Genomic DNA, 26009 nt, shown 5'->3' with positions numbered 1-26009 from the left:
GCTCCTCACACGGGGAGCTGGGGGGAGGGTAATTCCGGGCCGCTGCGGCCCGCCCCATCCCCCAGTGCCGTGTCCCTGCAGCGGCCACCCCAGTCCCGGGACCACCGCCGCCCCCGGGACCCCGCAGCTCCCCACGCGCCCCACGTCCCCCTCGCACCCGCCGCCACGCGGCACCCGCCGAGACCCGCCCCCCGCCCCTGCGGCGCGCGCCCCCTCCCCACCACGAACGCGCACCCCCCGCACCCAAAACCCCCGGCGGCGGCGGCGCATGCGCATCAGCTCCCTCCCCCCGCCCGCTCCCGTACCCCTTCCCCACCGAACGGGGCGCGGAACTTGCGGGGGGGCGTGGTCGTGTGAGGGGCGTGTACACCCGGGGCGTGTCCCGCGGGCGGGGGCGTGGCCGAGGGGGGCGTGGCGCGGCGCGGCGCGCCCTGTCCATGGTGCGGGCGGTGGCGGCGGCGCGGGTGTCCCCGCGGCGGGAGGGCGGCGGCGCGGGGCCGCATGGACGTGATGTCCCCGCAACAGGAGCACCTCGGGCCGGGCCGCTCGTCCTCGGTGAGCGGCGAGAGCAGGGTCTTCGCCGCCGCCGACAGCAAGAAGGTGAGGCCGCCCCCGGGAGACCCCGCGGGAAAGCGGCCCCCGGCCCCCGAGCACCCCGCGGGCTGCCGCGGGGCAGCGCCTGCCCGCCGGGCGCTCCGCAGGGCCCATCGCCCCGGGTCCTGCGCCGCCGCCGTCGGGACCGGGGCCGGGGGGAAGCTGCCGGGGGAGCTGGGGCTGGCGGCGGGAAGGGCTTGCGGCACGGCTGCCCGGGGAGCTGGGCGTGCGGCGGTGCCCGCCGGAGCGCGGGGGGCTCTGCCGGGTGGGTGACCCCGGGGACCTAAGGGGGGTTGCTGGGCGGATGTCCCGGGAGCAAAGGCAGGCGGCTGCCTGGCTGCCTGGGGTGGGCGAGGAGCGCTGCTGCGCCGGCGTCCCGGGGAGCTAGGGAAGGATTTGCTAGGTGGTGGTCGGTGCAGCCAAGGGGCTTTGCCGCATGGATTTCCTGCTGAGCTGCGGGCGGGGGGAGTGCTGCAGCGATGTGCTGGGAAGATAAGGAGGGGGGGTGTGTGCTGCATGGATGTCCTGGGGAGACCTGGAGGGGGGCTTTGCTGGATGGATGTCTGGAGGTTTTGCTGGATGAGTATCAGAGAGAGCGTGGGGGGAGATTTGCTGAATGATTATCCAGGGGATCTAGGAGGGCTCTGCTGCATGTGTGTCGGGGGGGCGAGGGAAGGCTTTGCTGGAGCTGAGGGGGTTTGCTGGCTGCTCTTACACGTGCTTTGTACAAGATAAATGTAAGAGCAGCTTCCCAAAGAAGCGCCTTGCACTCTCTAGGTATATCACAATTGATAGCAGAAGAGCGTCATCCCATCTTCAAAACTGCTTGTTAAATCTGTTTGATGTCTCAAATTGTTTTTCAGCATTTGACACAATCTAGTGCAAAATGCTCATCTCTGCGTACAGCCAAGTACTTGTTTCTGCCTTATACTTAGCTGTAACGAGCAAGCTGTGATAACCACATTCTTCTCACTGTGTATAACAAAAACTTTTTCTCTTTGGTTTTAGCAAGTGGTTTTCTACCCAAAGCAGAGCTGGTACCTTCCTGCCTTAATTTTGCCTCACAATGACATTTAAATCTATGCACTGCCTTGTCTTTAGAGGCGTACAATACTACTGACTGCCAAATAGGCTGGCAGGATTAGAATGACTGGCCAGGTTACAGTGTCCTTTACTAAATCTGTCCACCTGGTGACATGAATTTAGGATGCATGGTAGTAGAGGCTGAGCCTGTGTCCAGTCCTGCTGCTGAGCAGTGGCTGGGTCTTTGCTGGCTGTGGCACAGTGGTGTGGAGAGGACTCCTGGTCCCTCTCTTCCTGATGAAGTGTCTCTTTGAGCTGGGAAGCGATGCTGTGTGTTTCCATGGGCTGTGTCCATGTGCGCCATGTCCCACTAAGGCACAGAGTGCTCCAGCCTGACCACAGCCTGGGGACCTCTTCTCATGGCAGCTGCTGCCAGTGGTGAAATGGTTGCCTGGAAAGTATTTGGCTAAGACTTGCAACGCACTTTGCTGCATTTAATGCCTGATCAGCTTCTGAAGAGGGAGTGTGACATACCTACACAATGTGGTGGAGCACCTTCTGCTGTCTAGGTGGACAAACTGATGGAGTAGATACCTTCTCTAAGTACTGCAATCTATTTTAAGATAACAGCTTTTATTTTTCTTATATAATTTCTTTCATTTTTGCTGAAGACAAAGTACTGTGTACCTTCCAACCTGGCAGAGCCCTGATGCCAGGCATGCACCTGCCTAAAATGAGAAGGGATGCTCAAGTACTGTGAAGATGAAGATTTTTTTCTTACAAGTTCTACTTCATGATTCAGCATTCTGAGGACAAATATTAATGGTAGCACTTGTGTTTCCTATTCCTGCTCCAAAGAGCCCACAGTCGAAGGAACGCAGACCTTGTTTTTGCCAGTGCTGGCAAGGGAGCGGGGATATTACTTTTTACGGATCTTGGCAGCCCTTTTGGAATTCCTCAGTGTGGAGGCACATGCGACAAGGGTACAGATGGAGTTCCTCCTGTGGAGAAGCAGCTTGAGACCCTGGCTGGGCCATGCAGCATATGGCAGCTTTACATACCCTACACAGCCAACATAGGCAGCCACCAACATCCAGCCAACCGCCCAGCTGCTTGTCCATGGCTGTGGTGCTCCCTTGAGACCACTAACACGCTACCTCTTTGTGCCTGTCTGTAGGAGAAGATTCCTACCTTTATGCATGTGCAGCAATGGGCTAGTCCTAATTTTGCCTGAAGCTGGATCTCCGTGACAGTTCGAATATTTTTTCTACTACTTGGGTCCTATGGTTTCCAGATATACCTCTGCTTTGTTTTCCACTCAGTGCCAAAGCATCACATTTTTTTAAAATACTGGAAGTCTTTCTTACTACGGGGGAGATCACACTGCTTATATTGGTAAAGTACAGTTAAATGCAAGAATATGTTGGCCAAAAATCAGTTTTGGTACTGGTGACAGAGCATGTAAACTGGAACAATTTTGTTGCAAATAGGTATTTAACATCAACTATGTTACTTTCTGGCACAAATACCCCCAATATGGGATGTTAAGTGACCACTGAACCTTTTTCTTTTTATTATGGTGACTATACCTTTCTCAAATTATCTGAGATTTGCTACATCATTCTGTCGTTGTCTGAACTACTTTGTCTTCCACTTGGCTTCTCAAAACAAAGCTGAAGGATTACCTCGTAGGACCAAGAGACAGAAAATATCTAGGACTTTTTTCATGTCTTTTGTGTGACCCTTTCAGCTATTTTCCTGGAAATATTTCCTTTCCTTTTCTTGACGTGCAAAGTGGTTTGAACTGCTAACCTGCCTCACAAGACACTAGGAGGTTCTCCCAGTTAAATACTTACAAGGCATTAAAGACACCCTGATAAAAGGTGACATTGAAGTGCAGTGTGGTAGTTAATGCTTTGGAAAACTGTGGACTAGATTCCCTCCTTTACTGGACTTTTGGCGTTGCTGGACTATGTGTGGGTGACTTACAGAGAAGTTTTGTACTGAGTGTTTAGTAACCAATACCAGTAAATTGATACAACTCTGAAGTGGATTGAAGTAACATGAGTAAGAGTGATTATACTGATAGAGCTTATTTCTACAAATTTATCAAAACAAACTATGCAGCAGAGACGTCTTTTGTGCCAGTGTAACTGTGTCAACAGTAGCAGCTGCGGTCATTTGACCATATTTATAAGTTCCTGGAGTTTCACTTGTCTCATCTTAGAGGGGCTAACTTCCAACCAACCCCAAATATTTTATACAAGACAGTATTTGGTAACACAAGGAGTCACTCTTAGGAGTTTTTGCTGCCTCCTTGACAATTTCAAGTAACTACTTAAAATATTTTGGAGGCGCAGCATTTTTAATATTTACTCATACAATATGTGCAAAAGATTAACCATTTTGCACTAAGCAAATGGTTTGGGATTTGAAATATGGTATCCTATCACCATAAAAATGTGTTTCTTTGTGATTCTGATCACAAATACTGCAAGAGTTTACTGGCAAGAAACGGAGAGTTATAGTGTTCCACAGCAGTGTACTAAATAGATAAAATTCAACAGCATTGGAAGACTAGACGTAGTCATACATAATCTGCATCCTTTACTTGTCGTGCTCTGCAAAGGTGAATTAAGTATACATTTGCCATTATATTTGATGATATCTTGATCTCATGCCCTTATAGATATGTTTTTTAACATAAAGGTCCTTAAGCAGAGATTTAGTTTTCCTGCAAGTCCTCTGATCCTGGCTGGGGATCTGGGGGTTTCTTCCAAAATCACACCGGGTAGTGCTGGGAGTCTCAGCTGTCCAGGAACACTTCTGGCACTGGTTAGTGAAGTGATGGACAATTCCTGTCATCCTGCAGACATATTCTGTAGCAATGTTATCTCTGAGAGGACTGAAAAAGCCCTTCTTTTAATGAAGTAATCTGCGTGGTTGGTCCTTAGGTTGAAATCACCTTGGCAGGCTGCGCTGGCTTACGATAACTTACTGTTATGATGGGCCTCCTGACACTGCTTTAATTACAAACTAGCATTAGCAATCCTTCCTCTGTCTGTCCATGAGAGAAACTCAAAAATTATGCATAAAACAACATATTCTAGTTCTTGAGTTCCCTAGTTTTGGGGTTTGGTTGTTTTGTTTTGTTTTGTTTTTTCTGTCCCTCATAGTCACAGTAGGAAAGAGAAGGACTTGGCAGGCCATGTAGGACCTAATACTGAAGAACTGCATATATCACATTATTGCCTGTTTACTTAATGCTGCTTGAAGTATCCATGTGGAGTGGGAGGAATCTCCTCCCTCTGACATCTGTAAACTGCTCCTGAGAAAGCCTTGCTGCACAGAAACTGGGGCAGAGTTGTGTCCATGTGTTAACCTTTCTGCTTTGTGTCAGGCTTGAAACTTTGTGCTTCATCCCACCACCACAGGGCTGCTGGTGTGAGCACTGTGGGTGCGGTGCAGCTGCCAGCAGGACCCACAGGCAAAATATTTGACACTCCCCTCCTCCACACTTTTAGTAGTCTTCCACACCTCCATCTTTTGATGTAGATGGGTGAGATCTTTTGAACGTGTCCGTATCAGTGCTTCCGAAGATTCATATCCTTTGGTAGGTACTTCGTAGAACATCTTCTGCTCCTAGTTTCTTTCATCTGTTTTTCTTTCTACTCTGAGATGGCCTTTAGTCTCCATCTTTGCTGTGCTCTCTAGCAGCTGCTGTGCCACGGTGATGTGCTTTTGCTTCTGCTGCGCTGATTGATAGCTCTTTCCCCTTGTGCCCCTGCAATTGTTTTCTCCTCAGCTATCCATCCAAAAATGGCTTTCTTTTTAGGAAACTCCTTGTAAGTACAAGTATTCTGCCAGTATAAATAAAAGCACATAGTTTTGTCACCTGCTCTGCCTTTATGGTAAATGGGCTCCCTGTGGGACCTAGACATCTCTGCTGCTTGAGCCAGCAGTTCAAATGCAGTCATCTTCTCACCCTGTTTATAAGGGCTCGAGAATGTTATAGGTCAGTATAAAGCCATTTCTTGTTCTACCAAAGTATAAGAGATTCTTGTTATTTCTGGTATTTTCAGACAACCCTACACTGTAAGTCTAACAAATACTGGATTATAGTATATAGGAAAAAATGATTTATTGCCTCTCCTAAGTGGCCCAGTGATACATGGGAAAGAGTGATGCTCAACTGCCCTGGAAAACTAACTGCTGGGTGCTGAGGATTGTTTTGATTTTTCGATTCTTGGGCCGTTTGTTGAACTTTTGCCTTACAAGTTTTGGTAAGGATTTGTGTTCTGTGCTTTGGTTCATGTCTAGCCGAACCAGAAATGCCTGCCATAGATACGTTTTGTTGCTCAGACAACAGGAACACAGTTTGCATGGATGAAATCCCTCACAGTTATTAACTTAGATACTTTTAAAGAGAAGGCTTTGTTAAAATCAGACTTCATTTTATTAGAAAAAATAAAGCGGTGAGAGGGAGAGCATAGCCACTTGAGTGCAGTCCTCAGCTCAAGGTACTGGCACATCTGAGGGCTGTCCCCATCACCCAGTTAAATGACCCAGGCAGATGTCCCAGCCTTGACCCACTTCTGGGCCTGTAAATCAGGAGCCCCAAATACTTTCATGTCTGGGGAGGGTTTTACAAGGGTATCTGCACATTGCTGAGGAGGCATTTCTGTTGCACTTAGCTGTCCATCAGGAACTGAATACATTTTTCAATTATTTTGTATATCAATCTCTTAAACAGATATCATGTAATACAATTTTCTCATTCTAAGCTCAGACCACTCTCTGAGAAGACAATTGTTCCCTATGAGCTCACAAATTTGCCTGCTCCCTGTCCTTTGCTCAGACAGCAAGGAGAGGACTGAGCTGATTAACTCAATTTTCTTGGTCACCTTAGTTTTCTTTTACAGTCAGTGGAGGAAAACAGCACTTCTAGATGCGATGTACGGTAAATGTGTCCTTTTCCCTCTGTTGACTAAAAGAAGCACAGGGCAAACAGCTCAGGTGTGCAAGCTGGAGGCTGGGTGAAGGGAATCCTCCTGCACATGCCTGACCATCGTACTGGTCAGGCACCATAACCTGGCAGCACGGGCAGTGTGTTCCACAGCACAGTCCCTGCATTAGCCTGCCTGCTCTGACCTCCTACACATTTGCAGTAGCTGCAGCAGGGTATCTCCTTATTGCACAGATTTTCACTTCTCTAGATTCTTGTAAAATATTCTGAACACTGTATATCTGTTACTTAATTGTCATCACTAAAGAAATAGTAAGTACCATGAATTTTCTCACGCATTCTTTATTTAATTAATGCTCTGCCATTCTCTTTCTAAGCTTGATATAGTTGATACACACAAAGTACAAGAGACGGCTTTATCTTCAGTTCCTTTTATTTTGAGGACATCGTGCAGATGCTGCTGTATGTTCTCTTTTTCACAGAATGGGAATTAATATCATCATTCAGCAATATATTCTTTTACATAAATTCCATAAAATACCATTATCCACTTCAACTGTCAGGCAAAATTAGCTGAATACTGGCAGTCAGGAATAGATTTTTCCTCCAGCTGATGACTTGGGAGATACTTGTGGAAGTTTTACTGTAATCCTGTGGTCTGTAGGGGTTCTGGTTCCTGAGGACAGACTGCATATTTTCAGTGATGGTTTGCACATCCTCAGCATGGTGGGCTGATCTGCTCATAACGCACCTCCCGTCACAATTTACAAAACAGTATTTTAGAGTGTAGGTCAGTAGTTATCTGGTGTAAATTCATTCTTTTGAAATCTATAGCCCTATGTCTGTTTACACCAGATGAGAAACTGATCAAATACTACCACCAGTCCAACAACGGAAAAAGCAAACCTTTTTGTTACCATTAAAAAAGCAGTCAAGACAACCACCACCAGAAATGCAGAAAGTATGAAGTTAAACCTGAATCAGAGGGGAGGGGGCAGGAACCCAAGGTTTTGAACATGAGGAAGGCAAAAATAGCTCTAGTTTTTCCTGACTGATACAAGATTATCATCTTTGCATCTGGCACACTGTAAACATTCATTACAGATACTGATTTTATGATACATTTCACATGGGTGTGACTCAGCCAGCAAGTATGAGGATTTCTCTCTGTGTTGACCTTTCTAATATTTACATGAAAAAATGGGAGGTTATGATGTGGGACACATGCTGAGAAATGCTTCTTTGTGTCCCACGCTTAGATAATTGGTCATTGCATCTCCTTTTGCTCCCAAATATCTGCTCTCACTACAGCTGTCCAAGATGTTATCTCCTCTTGTCTGCATTGCCAGGGTGACAGCCTTGCACGTGTTAAATGGAGTGAAACCGAGGAGAACAGGCACCTGGGTCCAAGTTAGCCAAAAATGAATTTGTCCTCTGCCTTCCCAAAGTAAATCAATTCAAGTTATCATGATGATCACCTATTTTCTTTTCCAAACTCTGTACATAGCAAAATAAAAACAAAACCCCCCTTTCTGTCTGTAGTCAATGTCTCTGTGTAATGTTTTTATTTGCATACAGCTGATCTGACTCACTTCACTTTTGCTGTGAAAATTTTCCTTTTCCAGATCTCAGCAGTGATCTTTTAAGGCTCTTTTTTTGTTAAGCTTTGCTTTAAAGCAGTGTTAAGAGGTTGTCCAGAGAAGCTGTGGAATCTCATACTCGGAGATAACACAGACCTGGACTGGAGGTGGCCCGGAGCAGCCTGCTCAGATGGGTCCTGCGCTCAGCAAGTCCAGAGGTGCTGGACCAGAAACCTTCTGGGATCCCCTCCAACCTGAATTATTGTGGGACTCTTTGCCACTTGTTTTTAGCTCTAAACTTGCTGTAGTCCTACTCTTTTCCTTGGTCCTCAGATATTTCAGTCAAGACTAGAATCTCACTGCCACAAGCACTATTCAGTGCTACTAACCCAAGCATGAAAAAACCTGCCGTAATTGACAGAGATTTTAAAATGCTGCATTTTTTTCAGTGGCTTCCTTTTCAGACCTAAGAAGTCGAAGGAATTAAGATCTCTTTGAAAATGTAACCAAACCTCCACTGCATTGGCATGAGCTGAGATGCTCCTAGTTTTAACCACTCCCTGAAAGCCACCACCTGCCCAATAATGAGACGCAGTAAATTTCCAATTGGGAGTTGATGCTTTATATAAATTCCTAAAATCTGCTGGTTGTGTGAAATCTGTGGCTTGTCTTCTGTAGCATGTTGGACAGCATTGTTACACAGGTCTCTTTTTGCCTTCATATTTGTAGATATACTACTTTATAAACTGTGAACAGCTTTTCAGATTTGCTTGCAGTAAGGCAAACTGATTTCATTCACTAGAAGATTTTAGCAAAGTATTTTTTTTTCCTCAACCCTAGCAAAATATGGCATTTATATTGTTAGTAATCTATTAAATTATTATCCAGTTACAGTCCAACTGAAGACAGCTGAATATTCCCAGGCTTAATTTATCAGTCTTGAGAAGGTTATTTTCTGATAAAAGAAAGAGGGAGGAGGGGATAATTTTTAAAGGTAAATTGAAATTACACAGCTGAATTTATAACAGTTTCTGCACAATAGCTGTAACTGAGTATCTGACAAAACATACAAGCATGCTCTACATAAATAAAGGGGGAACCAAAAAAATGATACAATAAATGCACTGCAATGAGTGAAAGAAATGCATTTGTCAAAAGCAAGTAAAACATGGAGTACTGTAGACTTTAATTTCTTCAAGGGGAGCATGCTGTGCACCTGCCCAAACAAAATGCGTGCCACATCCAGCACATATATTGGCAGAAGAATCAGTTGTTCCCTAACATATTTGTTCCTGGTAGTCAGTGGTTATTTTTAGTACGAAGGAAGAAAGTCATGCTTTGCAATTAGCTGAGAACAGAGACTTCATGAATGTCAAAGGTTCACCTGTTTGTGGGCTGTCAGCAGTTACCAAGCTGGTGTAATGGACTGCTCCAGCATTGGATGCTGTCCTGTCAGGGTCTCAGGAGATGTTCAACCCCAGTCCTTTTGTTCACCCGTTTATTCTGAAAAATATTTGAGCTAAATAAGGTAACAACCACCCTTCTGGTGGAGGGTCAGGGAGAGGAGAGGTCATGCACCTTGGCAGCAGGCTGCACAACCGGTTCTAGAGAGCAGCTCCAAAATTAGGGCCAGGACTCCTTAGTCCTGCATCTGGCTGCAGGAGGGAGAGGATAAAGTGGTGAATGCCAATTTCTGTTCAGGGAAATGTGTGGTTTTGTCTCCTGTGGTTGCTTTTGAAAATTTCTGCCTCTGAGGAAAACAGTGTTGTTTATTTGCTCAGTATTTTAATTGTAGCATTCAACTTCAATGAATGGGAATCTATGCTCCCTTGATAGCTACTGACATTTGCATGTCTTCCCTATGCTTTGTCTTTTCTTTTTCCTGCTGCACTCTCTTGTCTTTGAATGTCTCCTTTTTTCCATTCCCTTCCGAATTCTGTGCTAAGAACTGCCGTGCCTCTCACTTTCCTGTTTTGTCCCATACATAGTCAGGAATGAAAAAAATGTCATTATTGACTACGGAGAGACAAGACATAATGCTCCAGCTAGATTAGTAGGGAAGGAAAATGCCCTCATCTCTAAAGATTTGGAAAAAAAAAAAGGTAGCCCAGTGTAGCACATGAGGTTAGGTGGGTAGAATTCAAACCTTCATTTATGGTAAATGTCAGGCCTGACACAGAAATGTATGAAACATTTGAAATTTGAAACACCATCTGGATAGTTGATAGATTTAAAGTACAAGATTGTTAAGGGACAAAAAACTATTGACGACAAGCTCTAGGTGTTTATTTCATGTGTGCAGTGTACCTCATGTATTTGTGTGTGGACACTAATTATCAGCTTTTCTTTATCACTGGCTTTCTGGTTGTGCTCCCATTTTTCTCAATATGTGGTATTTTACAACTATTTTTGCCCTCCAGGGTTGCTGATGGCAATAACTCAGCTTTTTTCCTATGGTCTGAAATTGGACTCTGGCTGCGACAAGTGTGTATCCATGAAGTTCTTGTTCCGATTCTCACCTGTGATTTCATTTTGTTTCTCTTTCCAATCAGAAAATGAAGAGTTTGGCCCAAAGACGCCAGTCTGCACCATCTTTGATCTTTGTCAAAGCACTTAACAGATCTAGATCGATCTCAAGGTGAGTCAGTGAGTTTTGCTGGATGTAGTGTTCTGCAGTTTCTCAGCCCAAAACCTGAAATGTTTTTCAGCTATTATCCACACAAGGTTTGTCACAATTCAGGCTGCTCAGTAGCTGCACAACTGCAAAGCCTGCTGAAAGATGTGATAGATCCAGCTGAGATGCTGGCTGATCTCCTGGAGGGGGTTTCCCCAGTGCTGCCATACTAAGCTGTTTATACCCAATTGAGCAAGCAGAGCTGCTCTGCAATGTGCAACTGGCTGTGCAACATTTGGGCTGCTCAGTTCTAATTAATTCGTGGCAGGCTATGATTGCCTGCGGGGGAGATGGCATGGGCAGAGGAAGATGAGTGTTTCCTACTTTTTGCTTTGTACACTCATGCCGTGCTAGGCATAACTTGGGAGTGGTTATTGTGGGATCGTACAATTTAATTCTAGTATCAGTCATGGACTGCTGCATGGTACAGGCTCTCCGGCATCTGCTTGTTTGGGACAATGCTGTGGGCCAGGATCTGGTGGTCACAGCCTCCTCCCATCCAGCATTAGCACTTGTGAGGCTGAGTATGTGGGGGTGGGTGGGTTTGAAGTATTCAGCATTTTTGTCTTCATCTTCTGCCGGGATCAGCTGTTCCTCCTCCATCCCTACCCCAATGTAAAACTACCATAAAAATGGTAGTTTCTGTGGAGCCAGTCCCCTTCCAGCCCCAGCTCTGACCTGCCACTTGAACCACTCTGCATACATAACTTTTGTCTTCCTGCACTACAGTTCATTAGACTTTAAACTTACAAAACATAAGTGTTTATTGAGAAGTGAACCATCTGGTAGGCTGTTAATGCTTCCAGCTGTGTAGAGCTCTTTACGAAGAAACGTTATTGAGGGAAATTAAAGTATGGCTTTGTAAGGAATATTTTTTCCTACTCTGGGGTGTGTTAAGTAATCAGTATGTGAGCTTTGGAAAGTTTTTTGTGTTTGATCTAACTAATACCTGGTTTCATATTTGTCATCATGAAGAATTCCACAGTATTTCTGAAACCTGTGAAAGTGTTCTGTGAAAACATCAGAGTTGCAAAATAGGAAAGGAAAATGAGTTGAAACGACTTGCAGGTCTTTTTGCTGGCTATGACATAAAAGGAAACTTAGAAATTAATTCCTAAAGGCGTTTGCACCTTTTTGTGTAGTCTAGTGGCCTGAGCCTAGGACTGAGAGCCAGCAACATGTCTTCTGGTTCTGTCTGTAAAATTTCTTCTGTGGCCTCTCTCTGACTTTGTTTTGAGGTCTTTAAAAGAAGAGAAATGGGTATTTTGTAACCCCTTAATGAGAATACTGAAATTGTTTAGATTGTCTGGACTATCATATTTATTCTTCATTTACTGTGATTTCTTGATTGTATTTGTAGCTATTGTTGTTGTGATACCACGTTTGGGCATAGAAGACACATTCATATGTGAAGTTGTGAAATTAGAGATGGACTATTACTATGGGGAGTAGCAATAACTGAAGATTACAGGGGACAAGATATGGGATGTCTCAGCCCTTGGGCTTCAGCGTCTCCTGCAGTTTATACACCTGTGTCTCCATAATGTCTTCCCTTCAAGCTATCTTAAGATTTGCTCCTTGATATTAAGAGAATGAACTATATTTGATGCTTATATTTCAGTCTTCTGTCATTTGCCTGCTGGGGTTCAGACATGAATATTTTTGTTCAATTCTACTTTTTTGTTGTTGTTTGTTTTATTGTCCGCTCCGTAAGTACCACAAATCAGACATAGCTGGAGAGACACCGAGTGGGGTACACACTCAGTATGTACGTTTTCACCTAAGAATTTTACACTTTCTTACATGTAAATATGTCTTGCTTGTATAGCCCAGATCAGAATTATTTCCAGATCTGATGTGTGGAAGGATTTTTTGGTAAGGCCAGTTGGCAGAAACTGTGTGATGGAGAGGACTGAAGAGGGGAAAATGTTGCCTTGTTCTGCAGTAAAGGCAACGCTTTGCCTCCCCGACAGACCCTGCCACTTTCACAGCTGATGGATGCTGCCTCAGTTATGTCTGTCCTCTGTCTGTGGCGTGCAACAACTTAGCTGGTCCGGTTGTTCTGAAGCATGTAGCCTTAGTGAGAGGTATCGGGTGAAGTCTGAGGACCCTAGGAACCAGAGCAGATGATTTTGTAGCTTCAGAGTCCATCATTCAGAGGGTAATGCTTTGAATGGTGTTTGTTATTGTTCATGGGAGCAGTAATTCTCACCTGTGCCTGACTTCCTTGTTTGGCTGTGCAAAACACATTCCTCTGCGTGACCAAACTGATGGATGGATTTAAACTTTCCACTCTGTTGTGTAAACGCTTACCTCTTCTAAGTGCTTTCACTTAAGGCAAACTGAAGAGTGAGAAAATGACTTCTCATGTTTTCTGATCTCCTCCAAATTCTTTATCTCAGACCTTTCTCAGCTCTTAGTTCCCCTTCTTGTAGACATAGTCAGGCAGCAAAATCCATTATTCTCCGCTGGCAGTGAACCTTAATACTGGAACTCCGTAACACTTACTTGTTAATGGTTGATTAATGATTTGTAGATAATAAAGCTCCTATCTGAAGTTAGCAAACATCTGTGAGGGATTTATATGAATCCTCTCACCTCAGCAGCTGGCTCACCTCAATATTTGTTGAAATAATGAACAAGTGCAAAGTTTAAAAGGGCAGGAAATACTTAGAAGCACAAGTCAGTTTGTATTTTTATACCACTTTATATGTCAGGTGTCCTTGGTTTATACACAGGGCACTTTCATAAAATGTGGTGGCACCCACTTCGGACAGACTTACTTTGGGGCATATTAAAGTTTGTTAGTGGTATTTATTCAAAGAAGCCATTGTGACATCTCAAGATGGCTATTTAGCAGTCAAAGGATTAAGTTTTTCTAATGGTAGAGTTGTTGTAGCTGTGATGGCACGAAGATATAAGTGAGCCAAGACGACCTAGCTGGAAAAAGCAGATGCTTGTTTGTGCCATTGTCCTCTTCTTCAATCCTGAAAGAGAAGCAAATCTGAAAGTCTTGTGTGCTTGAAAGCTTGTCTTCTTTTTCTCCAGCTGTATAATTTGGTTTAATGAGAGTTAAGCCTTCCTTACAAATCTTGCCTTGCCATGTCAGTCATATAAAAGAAGTTACAAGATATTTGGCCTAAAGAAGAATACGGGGGTGGCTATATGGCATGGTGGTGCAGAGATGTGCAACCATTCTGTAGTTCCTGCCTCACTTGACTGTAATTGCAGGCAGCAGAGGAACACAGTAAATAGTACAGATATTATAGTGGAATTCAGGTCCTTGCTGTCAAGAGATGAAAATATGCAGACTATTCATGGCCTCCTGTTCTTGCTTCTCTTCCTTCTTTCTGTACAGTTTTTCTTTCGTCACAAAATAGTGATGAATAGGCACGTAAGGACTGTTTCACATCATCAGATGTCCTCTTTGGAAGCGCTTTGAGCAAAGTTATTCTAGAAATACATTGGAAGAGTAAGCTTCTGATATTTTTCTTGGCTGATGCTGAGATGCAGGAAAAATATGTTTGATTGTTAACTCCATTAATGTGTATGAAATCAGCAAAGGATTCAGGTTAGTTATATTTGGCCCTGGACCTGTTCCGCAGCTGTAATTTTCCTCTTACTTTTTCTTTGTGTCCTTTAATGAAAACTGCACAACTTAATGATATACTTCAGTACAACACAAATTATGGGCTTGAAACAGAAATATTTGAGGCCTGGATTTTAGCATCAGGTCTTGTCATCTCAAAAGAACTGATACAGAATAATAAAGACTTGTTTCAAGCCAAATTGTCAGCCTTTGTTCTGCTGTCCTTCAAAACAATTTTCACATGTGACAAAGCCCAAGCTACCAAGTTCCTGTTCTGTGTTGGCAGACTTCTGCTCACATCTCAGATATTTCACAGGGACAGCCAAATTCTGTGTTGCCGTTGCTGGCAGCTTCCCCTTTCCTAATGCGTGCCTCACCAGATCTTTGAAAGTGATATTTTTACATGCTGAAACTTATTAATGTAAGTTCACAATTTCTGCATGACCATTTATAGATATGTGTCACTACACACTAAAGGTGTTAAAATATCGGTAATGAAACTACTCCTTATTACAGCATGAAGCATGGTTATGATGTTATTTTTGAGTAAGCTAGAAGCAGGGACTGTTTAAAAAAAAAAATTAAGCATAATTTTTAAAAGGTTTAATGAACAAATCTTTAAAGAACCTGAAAACAAAGCACCTAAAAAATCACTCCCAGTCAATTTTATTACGTGGCTTTTATGGTTGAAGAAGTTAAAGGTAAAACCCGAGGATTTTACATGTTTCTGAGGTGTTTTTTCCCCCTTCTGTAAGTGGAAGCAGTGTTACGCCTTGCGCAGAGGCTGCTCTTCCTTCTCCCAACACACAGTAAGTGATTCTGGCATGTTATCTTCCAGGGGTCCCATGCCAAATGCTAAATATCCCAGATAACGAAGATCATATGTGTAATCTAGTAATACATTCCACTTGGCGCTAGTCAAATACAGAGTGTTCCCAAAGTCTTGGACATTGTGTTTTCAGGGTTTTAGTCAGAAGATACGTGGATGATCCAAGCTATTTGACTAGATGAAGACAAAAATAGAGACTTTTAATAAATGTAAATTGCCAGAAGGCCTTAACTGTCTCTTTTTTACAGGGAAGAGTTGAGTATTTGGTGTTTCAGGCAAATCCGATTGCAGGGAGGAAGGGAATAGAAGTTCATTGCAAGAAACTAACTTGTTAAGTAGGTATTTCAGTTGCGATTGATTTGCTCGTTCTTCACTTGTTTCCACAGTAGCAAATAATTTCACCTAGCAAAATAATCTCCATGAGGTGCATTTGGTCAGTGAGGCTCAGCATCTTGGTCCGGTACGAGGGCATGGAGGGGGAGTGCCTGCCACCCTGTCGCACCCCACAGCCATTTTATTTGCCTGCTACAGCAGGGCGAGGCCTTTATAGGCAGCTGTGCCTGGAGCAGCTGCTGTCCCCTTGGTCATTGTGGTGGAGCCAGGTGTTGCTCTCACGCAGCCCCCAGGCACCATGACAGCATTTGCTGCAGTGTGGAGCCAGGGATGGTGCCCACCCGGCTGAGGCTACCCCACTGCCGGGACTCCTGTCCCTCTTGGTCACCACAGCAATACCTGTCAGGCAGAGGAGTGGCACCCTTGGCCAGGGCTGCCACAGCTGCTGGTGGCACGTGGGGCATGACTTAGGGCCACTCTGCCGCAGGGCACAGTCCTGGGATAGTGTGGGACAGGTAACACCTCGTGGCTAAGTGTGAGGGGCTTTGAGGGACAAAGGCCACCATATTGTGAGCCTGCCCATTGTTGCATGTGCCTTACACATACAGTCAGTGTGGGGTTTTGCCTCCAACACTGTCAAACATCACCAGCAGTGGTGGGGGGGGGGAGAGACAGGCTCAAAAGCAGGACGGGAGGGGGCATGGCCAGATACTGTTCCAGCTTCCTTCGTTTGAAATGCAGGTATCGCAGTCTGGGCAAGATGGGGTTCCCTTGAAGGCTGAAAAGGGGAGGTGAGGGTGGAGGATAATAGGGTAACAAGTCACTCAAAACTGGCACCGTTGGCAGTAGGGGAAGATTTACAGTGTGTGAGGCAGCTGTGGCTGCCAGGCAAGCCGAGGCCCTGCCTGGGGGATGCTCCATGGTGTGGCCCCCACCACCACCTCATGGCTTGTGGGAGGCTGAGGCGGGTGGCGGGGGGCCGGGTAGCGAACACCAGGCACGCATGTGCACAACTAAACCATCTCTACAGCCTCCCCCTGCGCCCTCAGCCACCGACCTGTGGTCACAAGAGGTGAGGGCCCTTGAATGCCTTCATTCACCCTTAGGAAGAGGCATGCTGTGGAAAGAAGCCCTTGCAAAGCAGCCTTTCCAAAGCTGCGTGGTTTTTTGGGAAGCAGAAGGGCTGTCGCTGTTCTCAGAGTGGCTCCCCCAGGTGAAAATCAAAGTGGCAGCACCTCAGGGGCAGCCCTGCATCCTCCACTCCTCATCTTGAAGTCCTTTGAGAGACTTCAATACACTTGAGAATACAGAGGAGCCATTTTATGAAAGGGGGAAAAAAGGCAAAATCCCCAGAACAATTTCCCAATGTGAAGGATTAAGTACAAGTACCGCTCATTTTATCTTGACTTGTGATATTTCGTAGCTTTTTCCATAAAGCTCCAGCTCCTGGAGTCATGTGTTTATAAAAATCCCAGTTTCATTAGCAGTCAAGTTTCTAGTCATCAAGATGGAGGGAAAATCCCATTCCTAAAGAGTCAGTCAGCAGAGCAAATGAAAAGTTCTTTGCTTCTGGGTTTGATTTTTAGATTTAGTTCAGCTTTGAAACTTCTGATCAGGATTTTTTCTGAGATTTTCCATTTCATTAAAAGTTTGGCATTTTAGCATTTTATGCTTAATTTCTGTATGAGAACTTCCCTAGATTTCTCCCCTCCATTATGTCATGTTTCCCTATGTAAGGTATGGATACATGAATTTGTAGAAAAACAGTGGTGGTGGGGGTTTTTTTCATACTATTTTGTATCAAATTGCTCTTCCTTTTTAATGGAATTGCACATAATTAAGATAACTTGTGATGATATTGTACAAGTTGTAATTTTTATACTATTTCTAATTCATGCTTGATTTAACCTAATTATGACACTGGAGTATTGTTTCCTTAAACCATGTGCTTGAGCGCAAAAGTTATTTTTATGTAGTAATAGCTGGGGATAAAATTTTATTAACTGTTAACAAGGAACAAAGTGAACTTTCTGAGGCCTCAAATGGCCTTTTAACTCCAAGATTGGCATTCCTGTCCCCCTGCTGTGTATTTTCTGTTTTGTTTTGTGTGTGAGCATGTGTGTGTATGTGTGCATATGTTTGTTTTTGATAAAACCCATCAGTTCTTCATTTATGACATACAAACTGGCTTATAGCAATGTTTGTACATCTGGAGATCGAAATGAGCTGTGGCTCTCAGAGATATGCTGCCTTTTTTATTAAAAGAAAAGGACTAGATGTAACAAGAAGGAAGGCTTGAAACGAGGTTTTGGAGGGATTGGAGTTTAAATGAGAGATTAATTTTACAATAAATTACTAATATTTTAACACTAGCACTTTAAGCCGATTCCCCTTTGGATAGAGTTGTGGCAGTTTTAATACAAAGACAGCGAGGGGCAGTGCTCATTGGGATGAGCACAGGGCTCTGCTTATCCAGATGTTTCACTGTCCACATGTGCTTTTGGCTACAGCACATTTTGGGGGCTTTTTGGATTAGGCCTTGAGGTCTGGCAGAATGCAGCTGTTGTCCAGCCATTGTGTATCCCTGATTTTAGACAGCAAAATCTCTGCCAAATGACAGTCTGGCCAAGCAGTATAGGCAGCGGCATACCTGAGGAAATCACAGACTGACTCGCTCAGACTGCTTTGTGATCATTTATCTTGTGTAAACAAGCAGAAAGCCTCTAATGATGTGCAGGCTGATGTGCAGCCTCTGGTGCTCTCTTCTCTGACAAGGGCCAACATTAAATATACGTTGAACTCTCCTCCTGGCTGATAGGGCATTGCTTCTCCTGGTCCAGTTGCTTCCTCATCATGCACAAAACTGCTGGTAGGGAGGTTTTAATCACATCATGAGAATAACATGATGCCTTTAGACTTCTTTTGTCCCCATGTCTGAAGTGTTTGAGTACTGGGGCCTAGATCTAATAAAGGATAATAAGCCTCAAGGGCAAGACATGGGAATAATATCAGTACCTGAATCTAAAACCATGACTTAAAAAAAATCATCTCGGTGGCTTCCTGACCTCCCAAGTGCCTCTGTTCTTTAGGCACTCTCCTACTGACCAGAGAGCTCCCAAAACACCTAGAGCTGCGCTTTTGCACATCCCAGTACAGCATGACTTTTGGTAGCGCTGAACCGGCCTCTGTCAAAGAACTAAACACTGCTTCGTGAGAGGCTCCTGAGAAGCTTCATCCACTAGTCCACAGACCCTATTTAACCTACCTGGGCAAAAGCAAGGCCCTCACTAAAACAGTTGCAAGTGTTGCTCTCTTTTAAACCTCTGGCTGAGTCCACTTTTCTGGAGTGCTTTTGAGTAATTGTTTAGGGCAGTGGTTTCCAAACATGCAATATCAGGGCAGAAGTGGGAAGGAGTCTGTCTCATTGGGTGTTTTGGCAGGGAGAGGCCATGGTCTGTGTTGCAGCCAAGGTTTGTGCCATCTAGAGAGCTTAGTGTGAGCTATGGTAGCTGTTTCTAGCCTGTGCATTAGGCACATCTCCACAGAAAACTACTGCTTTTTGCAAAACTGCTGGACTTTAAATTGGTGTGCTTTCCATGGAAATTAGTCATCCAGGTTCAGCTCTCTGACTCCTTAGGCAGTTTATCTTCTCCTACCCAGAAGTGTGATATAACTACTAAGGCAGAGGATATTTGGAGTGAGGGGAGTCTTTCCTTCTCCCTCCCACAGCTGAAGCTGGGCCACTGTGCAGAAGGACATGCAGCGTTCCTGGGACCAAAAATCTTATGTTCACAGGAGCGAGCTTGGCTCCATAAATGAATAGTAAAAGCACTTACCTGGGAGGGGATAGGCCTGTCTGTTCCCAGAATTATTTTTGCGTATCACCCACTGACACATCCACGTTCAGCCTATCCTGTCCCCTAACTGAAAGTGGTTGTAAGTACTGAGATGAGTGGACTGGTTTGGATCCTTGTGTGCTCTGTTGGGATCCTGTGCACTGAATGCTGACTGCGTTCAGTGGGAGTAGATATCTAAGTACATCCAGGTGCATCCTAGGTCTTCATGGCAGGATTATTCAGAAAATGCAGAAAAGAATGAAACAGACCTTCACCTGAATGAATAAGCAGAGCTGAGGTGTTTTCATCCACCTTCCTTCCCTCTCTTCCCCCTGCATGTTCTGGTTAGTGAAACCATATCCAATATTTTGCAAGGCATCTAATTTTATCAGAACTTCTTTGGAAACAACTTTGGTTGCTGAGCCCCTCGGACTAAGCAACCTCACACTCATGCCCCTCTGTATTGCTGTCCAAGTTCAGGACAGGTTTCCAGTGGGTGGCGTGTCAAGTGTGACATGCGTTTCTACAAGGAGGTCACTAATCAGACATGGGCAAGCTCTTCTGCTCTATCAAATTCTCAATTAAACATGGGGGAAAACATCGTAATGTGAAAGTCTTTTGTGTTTCCCCCTCCTCCGGGCTGCTGTTCTTTGCAGGTAACTGGCCTGTGCCCACTTCTTCCTCAAGTAAAGTAATTACCATCAGGTGCAGGGGTGTGGAGAATCCTCTAACAGCTTTTCTCCTCAGCTCAGATCACTATTCAGGCAGAATAGAAACCTCTGACTAACTTGCGTGGGTAGCTGTGCAAAAAACTTGTTGAATACATAGGCAGTTAGTTATAGGAGAGCAAACAGGTGCATGTGGCTGCAACTAATTTGTCTGTTGGCTGTTCATAAGGAATCTGGGTCATTACCCTTGCAATAGCTGGCAGCAGCAGGCATATCAAGTAATCTCTTCACTGTAATAGGATAATTCCTATGCTGTAGTACTAGTATGAAAATATGGTTTAAAGCCCTTGTGGCAAACCAAAGCCAGATTTGTTCCTGTTACAGCTGGGACACGTGCAGTGAGGTGACAATCCTGTCTTCCATACGGCAGCCATATCGGTCATCCCTCGCAGGGAAGCAGTCCTTAAAAACTTAAGCCAATACAAGAGCTGGGCAGATCTTCCCCTCATGTCTGTGGTGGAGCTTTGTGGAGTTCACTGCACAGCATCCCACAGCGGTGGGGATACACGCAAAGCCGGGCAGCTGCAGCTTCAATGAGAGCTGCAGTTTGTGGGAGGATAAAGTGTGGTGAAGGGGCTTATCTTTTAAAGGCAGTACTTGCAGTCATTTATAGGTCACTTTGTATGTGAATACTTTATTTATAATTTGCAAGTTTTCTCCTGAAAAAGGGCCATCAGGGAACAGCAGCTGGTGGATTGCAGGTTTGCTTTACCTGGCCACATATTTAAGTCTTGCTTTGTTTTGAATGCATTTATTTTTCTTAAAACTTGTTGCCTAACTGCAGACTATACCCAGGTGGCACAAGCTGAGCAGGGGAAGAGCCTAGCTGAATTACTTCTTGAAGGAGGGGAAAATCAGGGCTAAATGGGAATGACTGTTGAGCAATGAGACTTTGAGGAGACTGTGAGCAGCCCCCCTGGTATTACCTGATAGTTCAGTGAGGTAAACCTAGGCAGTCACCTCGAAAATGCTGTTTCCCTGTTGAAAGGACATGGTCACACGAGTGCCTCATTCCTGTCCATCTACAGCCTGTGTAACGTGTAGCTGCAGATGATAGGGCAGGCAAATACATGCAGGCTCACTAACAGCTGTACATGATGGTCCAGTTTCTAAAGATGCCTTCACCAATCTTTTCACCTCATGTGCACCTCAGCTTGAAATGACCTGTTTCTGCAGAGGTCTGCAGCATGTCCTGGCTATTTTTGGTAACCCAGAATTCCTGGCTGTTACATGACCTGTGCTGAACTCTTGTAATACAGTTTGCAAGAAGATATTTGAAACCCCCTTTTGAAGGGAGGTTAGTTTTGCCCGTGAGGTAACTCAAAATCAATGGAGTTGAGCTAGGCTTTTAAATGTCCCAATTGTGATTAAGTGGGATTAGATGTCCCAGTTGTGATTGCTGCTTCCTCAAAAAATTAAGGCAGGACAGAAACCTGAACCCTTCAGGCTACTAAAATAATACTGGATCCTCCTAGGGGGACATGGGTGAAACTGAGATCCCAGTGTGCTCCCCTGTACGGAATGGGTATGAAGGAACTGAGATGGAAGTGGCAAAGGTAACCTGTGCCTCCAGACTTCTTGTAGGCCAAGAGGAGCTCCAAAAAGCCCAGACAACCATGGTGCAGAACTGCAGTGCTGGAGTGTTAAGTTGTGGCCTATTCTTCACCCTCTGTTCACACTACTTTTTTCCTTTTTTTTTTTTGGTTTTTTTTTGTTTGTTTTTGTTTTTGTTTGTTTGTTTGTTTTCTTTTCTTCACACCCTCCCCCTCAGCAAGGGTCCTTTTTTTGCCCGACTTTTTCATCTGAACAATGAAATCTTTGTTTAGGTAGACAGTGCCTGGAATGGCATTGCCCTGGTGCAACTGGAATGGGAGACTAACTCACGGTGCTGCTGCTATGTCACTCAGTAAAAATGAGTGGGAACTGCAGTGGGGAACAGAGGATCAATTCTTCCAAAGGCCAAAAAAGGGTTTATTGACTTCTGCATGTGAATATGTCCTCCCGCAAACCTCTCCCCTGCTCAGGGGGACTTGGACCAAAACCTCTTGAGCATGTTGATTGCTAGCAGAGCTGTGTAGCAGGACTGGAGGACACCCACACTGCAAGAGCTTTTCAATAGGATTTAAGTAACTTGCACTAAATTATTTTCTGGTGGAAATGGGCAAAATATGACTGAAACGTGTGGTGCTAATTTATACCAATAGAGAATTTTGCCCTTGTGCTAAATTTTCAGAGTAAACACCTTGCAGCTGTTTGTTAAAACAAAAAACGTTGGAAGCAAACCAAGCCACAAGTGTGTTTCTTGTCTCCAGCCACCATCCTGTAGAACATAGTTGCTCTGCAGAGAATATTGTCCTTTTGGCTACGTAGAAATTACTTAAGTGCAGCTTGTTTTCAATTAAGCTGCCAAGCTTCCATCCTGAAATGTGTGAGGATTTTTTCTAATGATGCATTTTACCCTACAGCTATGTGATATTTTACTGCAAGTCTTAATTGTTTACGGATTTTTGGAAGACTACAGAAAAATAATACACTTACATGCCTCGACACCTGGAACATTTAGTGTAAACCAAATTATTCATCATAAAAAAATGTATTACTTTTAATAAGATTTTGACATCGTGCAAAGATTATTTAAGATACTTAGAAAACAATTTTTAGAATCCTAGAATAATATAAGTTGAAATATTTTCTCAATGTATTTTGAATTAAAATGTGTACACTGAGTTTTAGAAGCAGAGGAATGGTATTGGATATCCTAAATATAAGTAGTAGCCCTAGTTTCTACCCTAAAATGTAAATTTATCTATTCATTTGAGCAAAATTTACTCCCAATCTTTATTAATATTCATCTTCATTCCATTATCCAGGCTTGTGCTTGCCCCGCCTGTGCTGGAGAGAGGCTTGCAGTGAATTTTGATCCAAAGGCTCTGTGACCATGTTGGGACTCACTGCTTTATCTGGGGTACAGCACTTTCCACTGCAGCTTGCTGAGGTCCAGCTTCTTGCATGGGTAGAGTGAGGACAGCCTTGCGCTAGATGCTGTGATCTGGGGCTGAGGGATGCGTGCTCCAGGGCAGAGGGCCTTCTGTGAAATCCACAGGTGCAGCCCTTGAGGGAAAATGCAGAAGTGAGAGGTGACTGCCTCAGATTTGTTCAAATACAATGCTCATAAAAAAGAAGTTGCAGCCAGTAAAGCACAATTACGAAGTAGAAGCAGGCATTTTAATACTTAATAACTAATACTCTTTGAAAAACTGAGCGGATCTCACTTGTTTCATTGTACAAAATCTACTGTATGCGATGGTGATGGCCTAGGGGACTTTAACGGAGTGCTGCAGAAAATAGACTTGCTATTTCTGGAATGCTGCACTGTTTTCACAAAGTGCTGCTTGAACTGTGTAAGATTTATCATAGATAACAGCAAGCAAACATGCTCAGCATCCTCAGAAAGAAGCTCCCTTAGCATAGCAGGGATCAAGTTGACAGCAGACTTTCAGAAATGGGTTGGCAGCCCATGTGATTGAGAGAGTTTTATGCTTGTCTATCCAAGTCCCTTCTATAAATAGTCAGTGTAAGATTACAACAGCATACTAACTTTGTGTCGGCCTGTATCTTACCTACCACCTTCCTGGAAAACACTCCTACCATCCAGGCTGATACTTTTCATGCTTACTTTCACACTCTAGGTACAATTATTTATTAGAATAAAGTGCCTTATGAACTCAGATGAGATGCATATTTTGAATTATGAGAAGTTGAAATGGGAAGATCCTGAGCACATGGGTGACTCGCCGAGGTCATGGCTGGAAGACAGTGACAGTAGGGAGTAGTTAGCACCTTTAAAAATGCAGAGGATTTTTTTATGTATATACTCTGCCTGCGTAAATAGGGCTCTGAGCTGCAGATTGCTCTGTGTGGGTGAGCCTAGTCAGTGTGGAGCCTTGTTCATGGCAAAAGGAGTTGCAAGTGCTTGGCCCTGAAGACAGTGGGTCTTTGCATGACTGTGCCAAACAGGTAGTGGGGAGGGGGCAGGCTGGGCTGAGCAAGTCATGGGAACCAGGCTGTGGCACCCCTGTTTTCCACTCCTTAATGCATCTATACACCTGGTTTGTGCCAAGCCAGAAGCCATTTCACAAGGACATCTCCAGCTAAATAGCATTAATGTGCAGAACCATGTAATATCTCCCAATTTATGCCTCTTTCCATCTGCAGCTGGTTTGAGCAAATGGTCAAGTACCTGCACTGGGCTTTGCTTGTTCCACAACTGTTCTTCCGGGTCCTTTGCTGATAAATTTCGGAAGCAGATCTGCTGTGTGTAAAGCAGATGTAGCCTTCTTGCTCTCCACAGCCTTCCTGGCATGGGGAGTGACTTTTCAGCCATGTGCTTTAATGAGCCATCAGGGTGATAGAGGCTAAATTCACCAGGAGCATGAACAGGACCATCTCCATTGTCTTGTGTTCAGTCCCAAGCACGGACATTTGATTTCAGAGTACAAGAAAAGCTCTTCTTTCACTTCATTCTTCACTCTTTTTGCATACAGAACGGGATGATCTGCTATGATGATTTTGTCAGCTTGGCTAGGATACAGTACGAGTCATGTCCAAACTATCATTTATGATGATACTAGATACGTGCTGAAGTCCTGAAATGTTAATAGTGCACTTGAGTGCACTATAAGACTCTGCAAGGCAGATCAGTACTCACTGCTGTGTTACACGTTTGGGGTTAGGTTTGGGGTTTTATTTCTACCTTTTCTCAGGGGAGACAAGGAGCTCTTGCGCACCACGTTGGAGCTCTTTTCTTTTGGTTGGTTATTGTTCTCAATACCTTATTAAGTTAGTTACCTTGAATGCAAAACACCCTCTAGCTACATGATATGGGTAGTATGTCTTATGTGTTAAAGGATTGCCAGCAGTAAACCATCTTGCCTTGCAAGCTCCAGTTTGCAGGGCATGCCTCATTAGCAAAAATATGAAGCAAGCATTTGTTTAGCTGCTGTTGAAGTTCCTTCTCACAGGAATTTTTAGGCACCTAAGGGTCTGAGTAGGAGGCACAGAAAAAAAAGTGTAAATATTGTTACCTGATTTCTAATATAAGCTTTTTAAAGAAAATGAAGGAACTTGACTTCTAGACCAGACTTGTTTTGGGGAGTATCTTTGCTGGTCACAAATCACATATCCCCTCCCCTCCCCCCCGACTGATAAATCCATTTTGGCAAAAATCCATAATACAGGCTGGGCTGTAGACATTTCTTACTGTGCAGATAGCTTCTGTTTTCACTAGCCTTGAAAGGATGTGAATAGCTCCTGCTCCTCTCAGTGGGTTGCTCTAGCCCAGTGCTGTGACTCAGTGATGGTAAAGTAAATATGCTTTACTGAGAGACACTGAGGTTGAAAATTCATTGGCTTTATTTTTCCTAAAAGATAAATTGCTGGTTCCTTAGACCCATCAAAAACTGGCCTTTGAGATACACAAAATAAGTCTGTTGTCTTTGAACACCATGAGGGTTGGCAGGTGCTCTGCTTGGTGGCCTCTCTAGCCTGTAGCCAAAACAAGGTGAGGTTTATGCTGCAAGCTGCAAGCTCTATGTGTGTAGGCACAAAACTGGAAAGAGCTTCTGGTCCTTACCTGGGCTTCAGCACTGGCACAAGCATGCAGTGTTTTTACTTACAGTACCTATGTGTGAAATGAGTATAGACTATGTTGTTCACCGTGAGAGGAATTTGGAAAGGTATTATGTATGGGTGTTTGACAGACCAAGTACAGCCTCTCACTTGGAGGGGCTGACTCACATTTCAGCCTTTTGAATAGCTGCCGTTTTCTCACCTACCTCTCGTGAAGGACTTCAGAGGT

General features: G+C 44.3%; 1 protein-coding gene across 2 annotated transcripts in view; it reads left to right on the top strand.

Moving 5' to 3' along the window:
* Window positions 1–402: 402 nt before the first annotated feature.
* Window positions 403–26009, top strand: part of ARHGAP20 (Rho GTPase activating protein 20) — a 63828-nt gene continuing 38221 nt past the window's right edge. For both annotated transcript variants that reach the window (XM_056329357.1, XM_056329356.1), the window contains exons 1-2: window positions 403–600; window positions 10716–10801. In XM_056329357.1, the coding sequence (XP_056185332.1) occupies window positions 502–600; window positions 10716–10801 (185 nt within the window). In that variant the 5' untranslated portion in view covers window positions 403–501. The remainder of the gene's footprint in view (window positions 601–10715; window positions 10802–26009) is intronic.

The sequence above is a fragment of the Falco biarmicus genome, chromosome 2, assembly GCF_023638135.1.
Source record: "Falco biarmicus isolate bFalBia1 chromosome 2, bFalBia1.pri, whole genome shotgun sequence".
Classification (NCBI taxonomy): domain Eukaryota; kingdom Metazoa; phylum Chordata; class Aves; order Falconiformes; family Falconidae; genus Falco; species Falco biarmicus.
The sequence above is the reverse complement of the archived record's forward strand: the minus strand, read 5'-3'. Positions and strand labels throughout refer to the sequence as shown.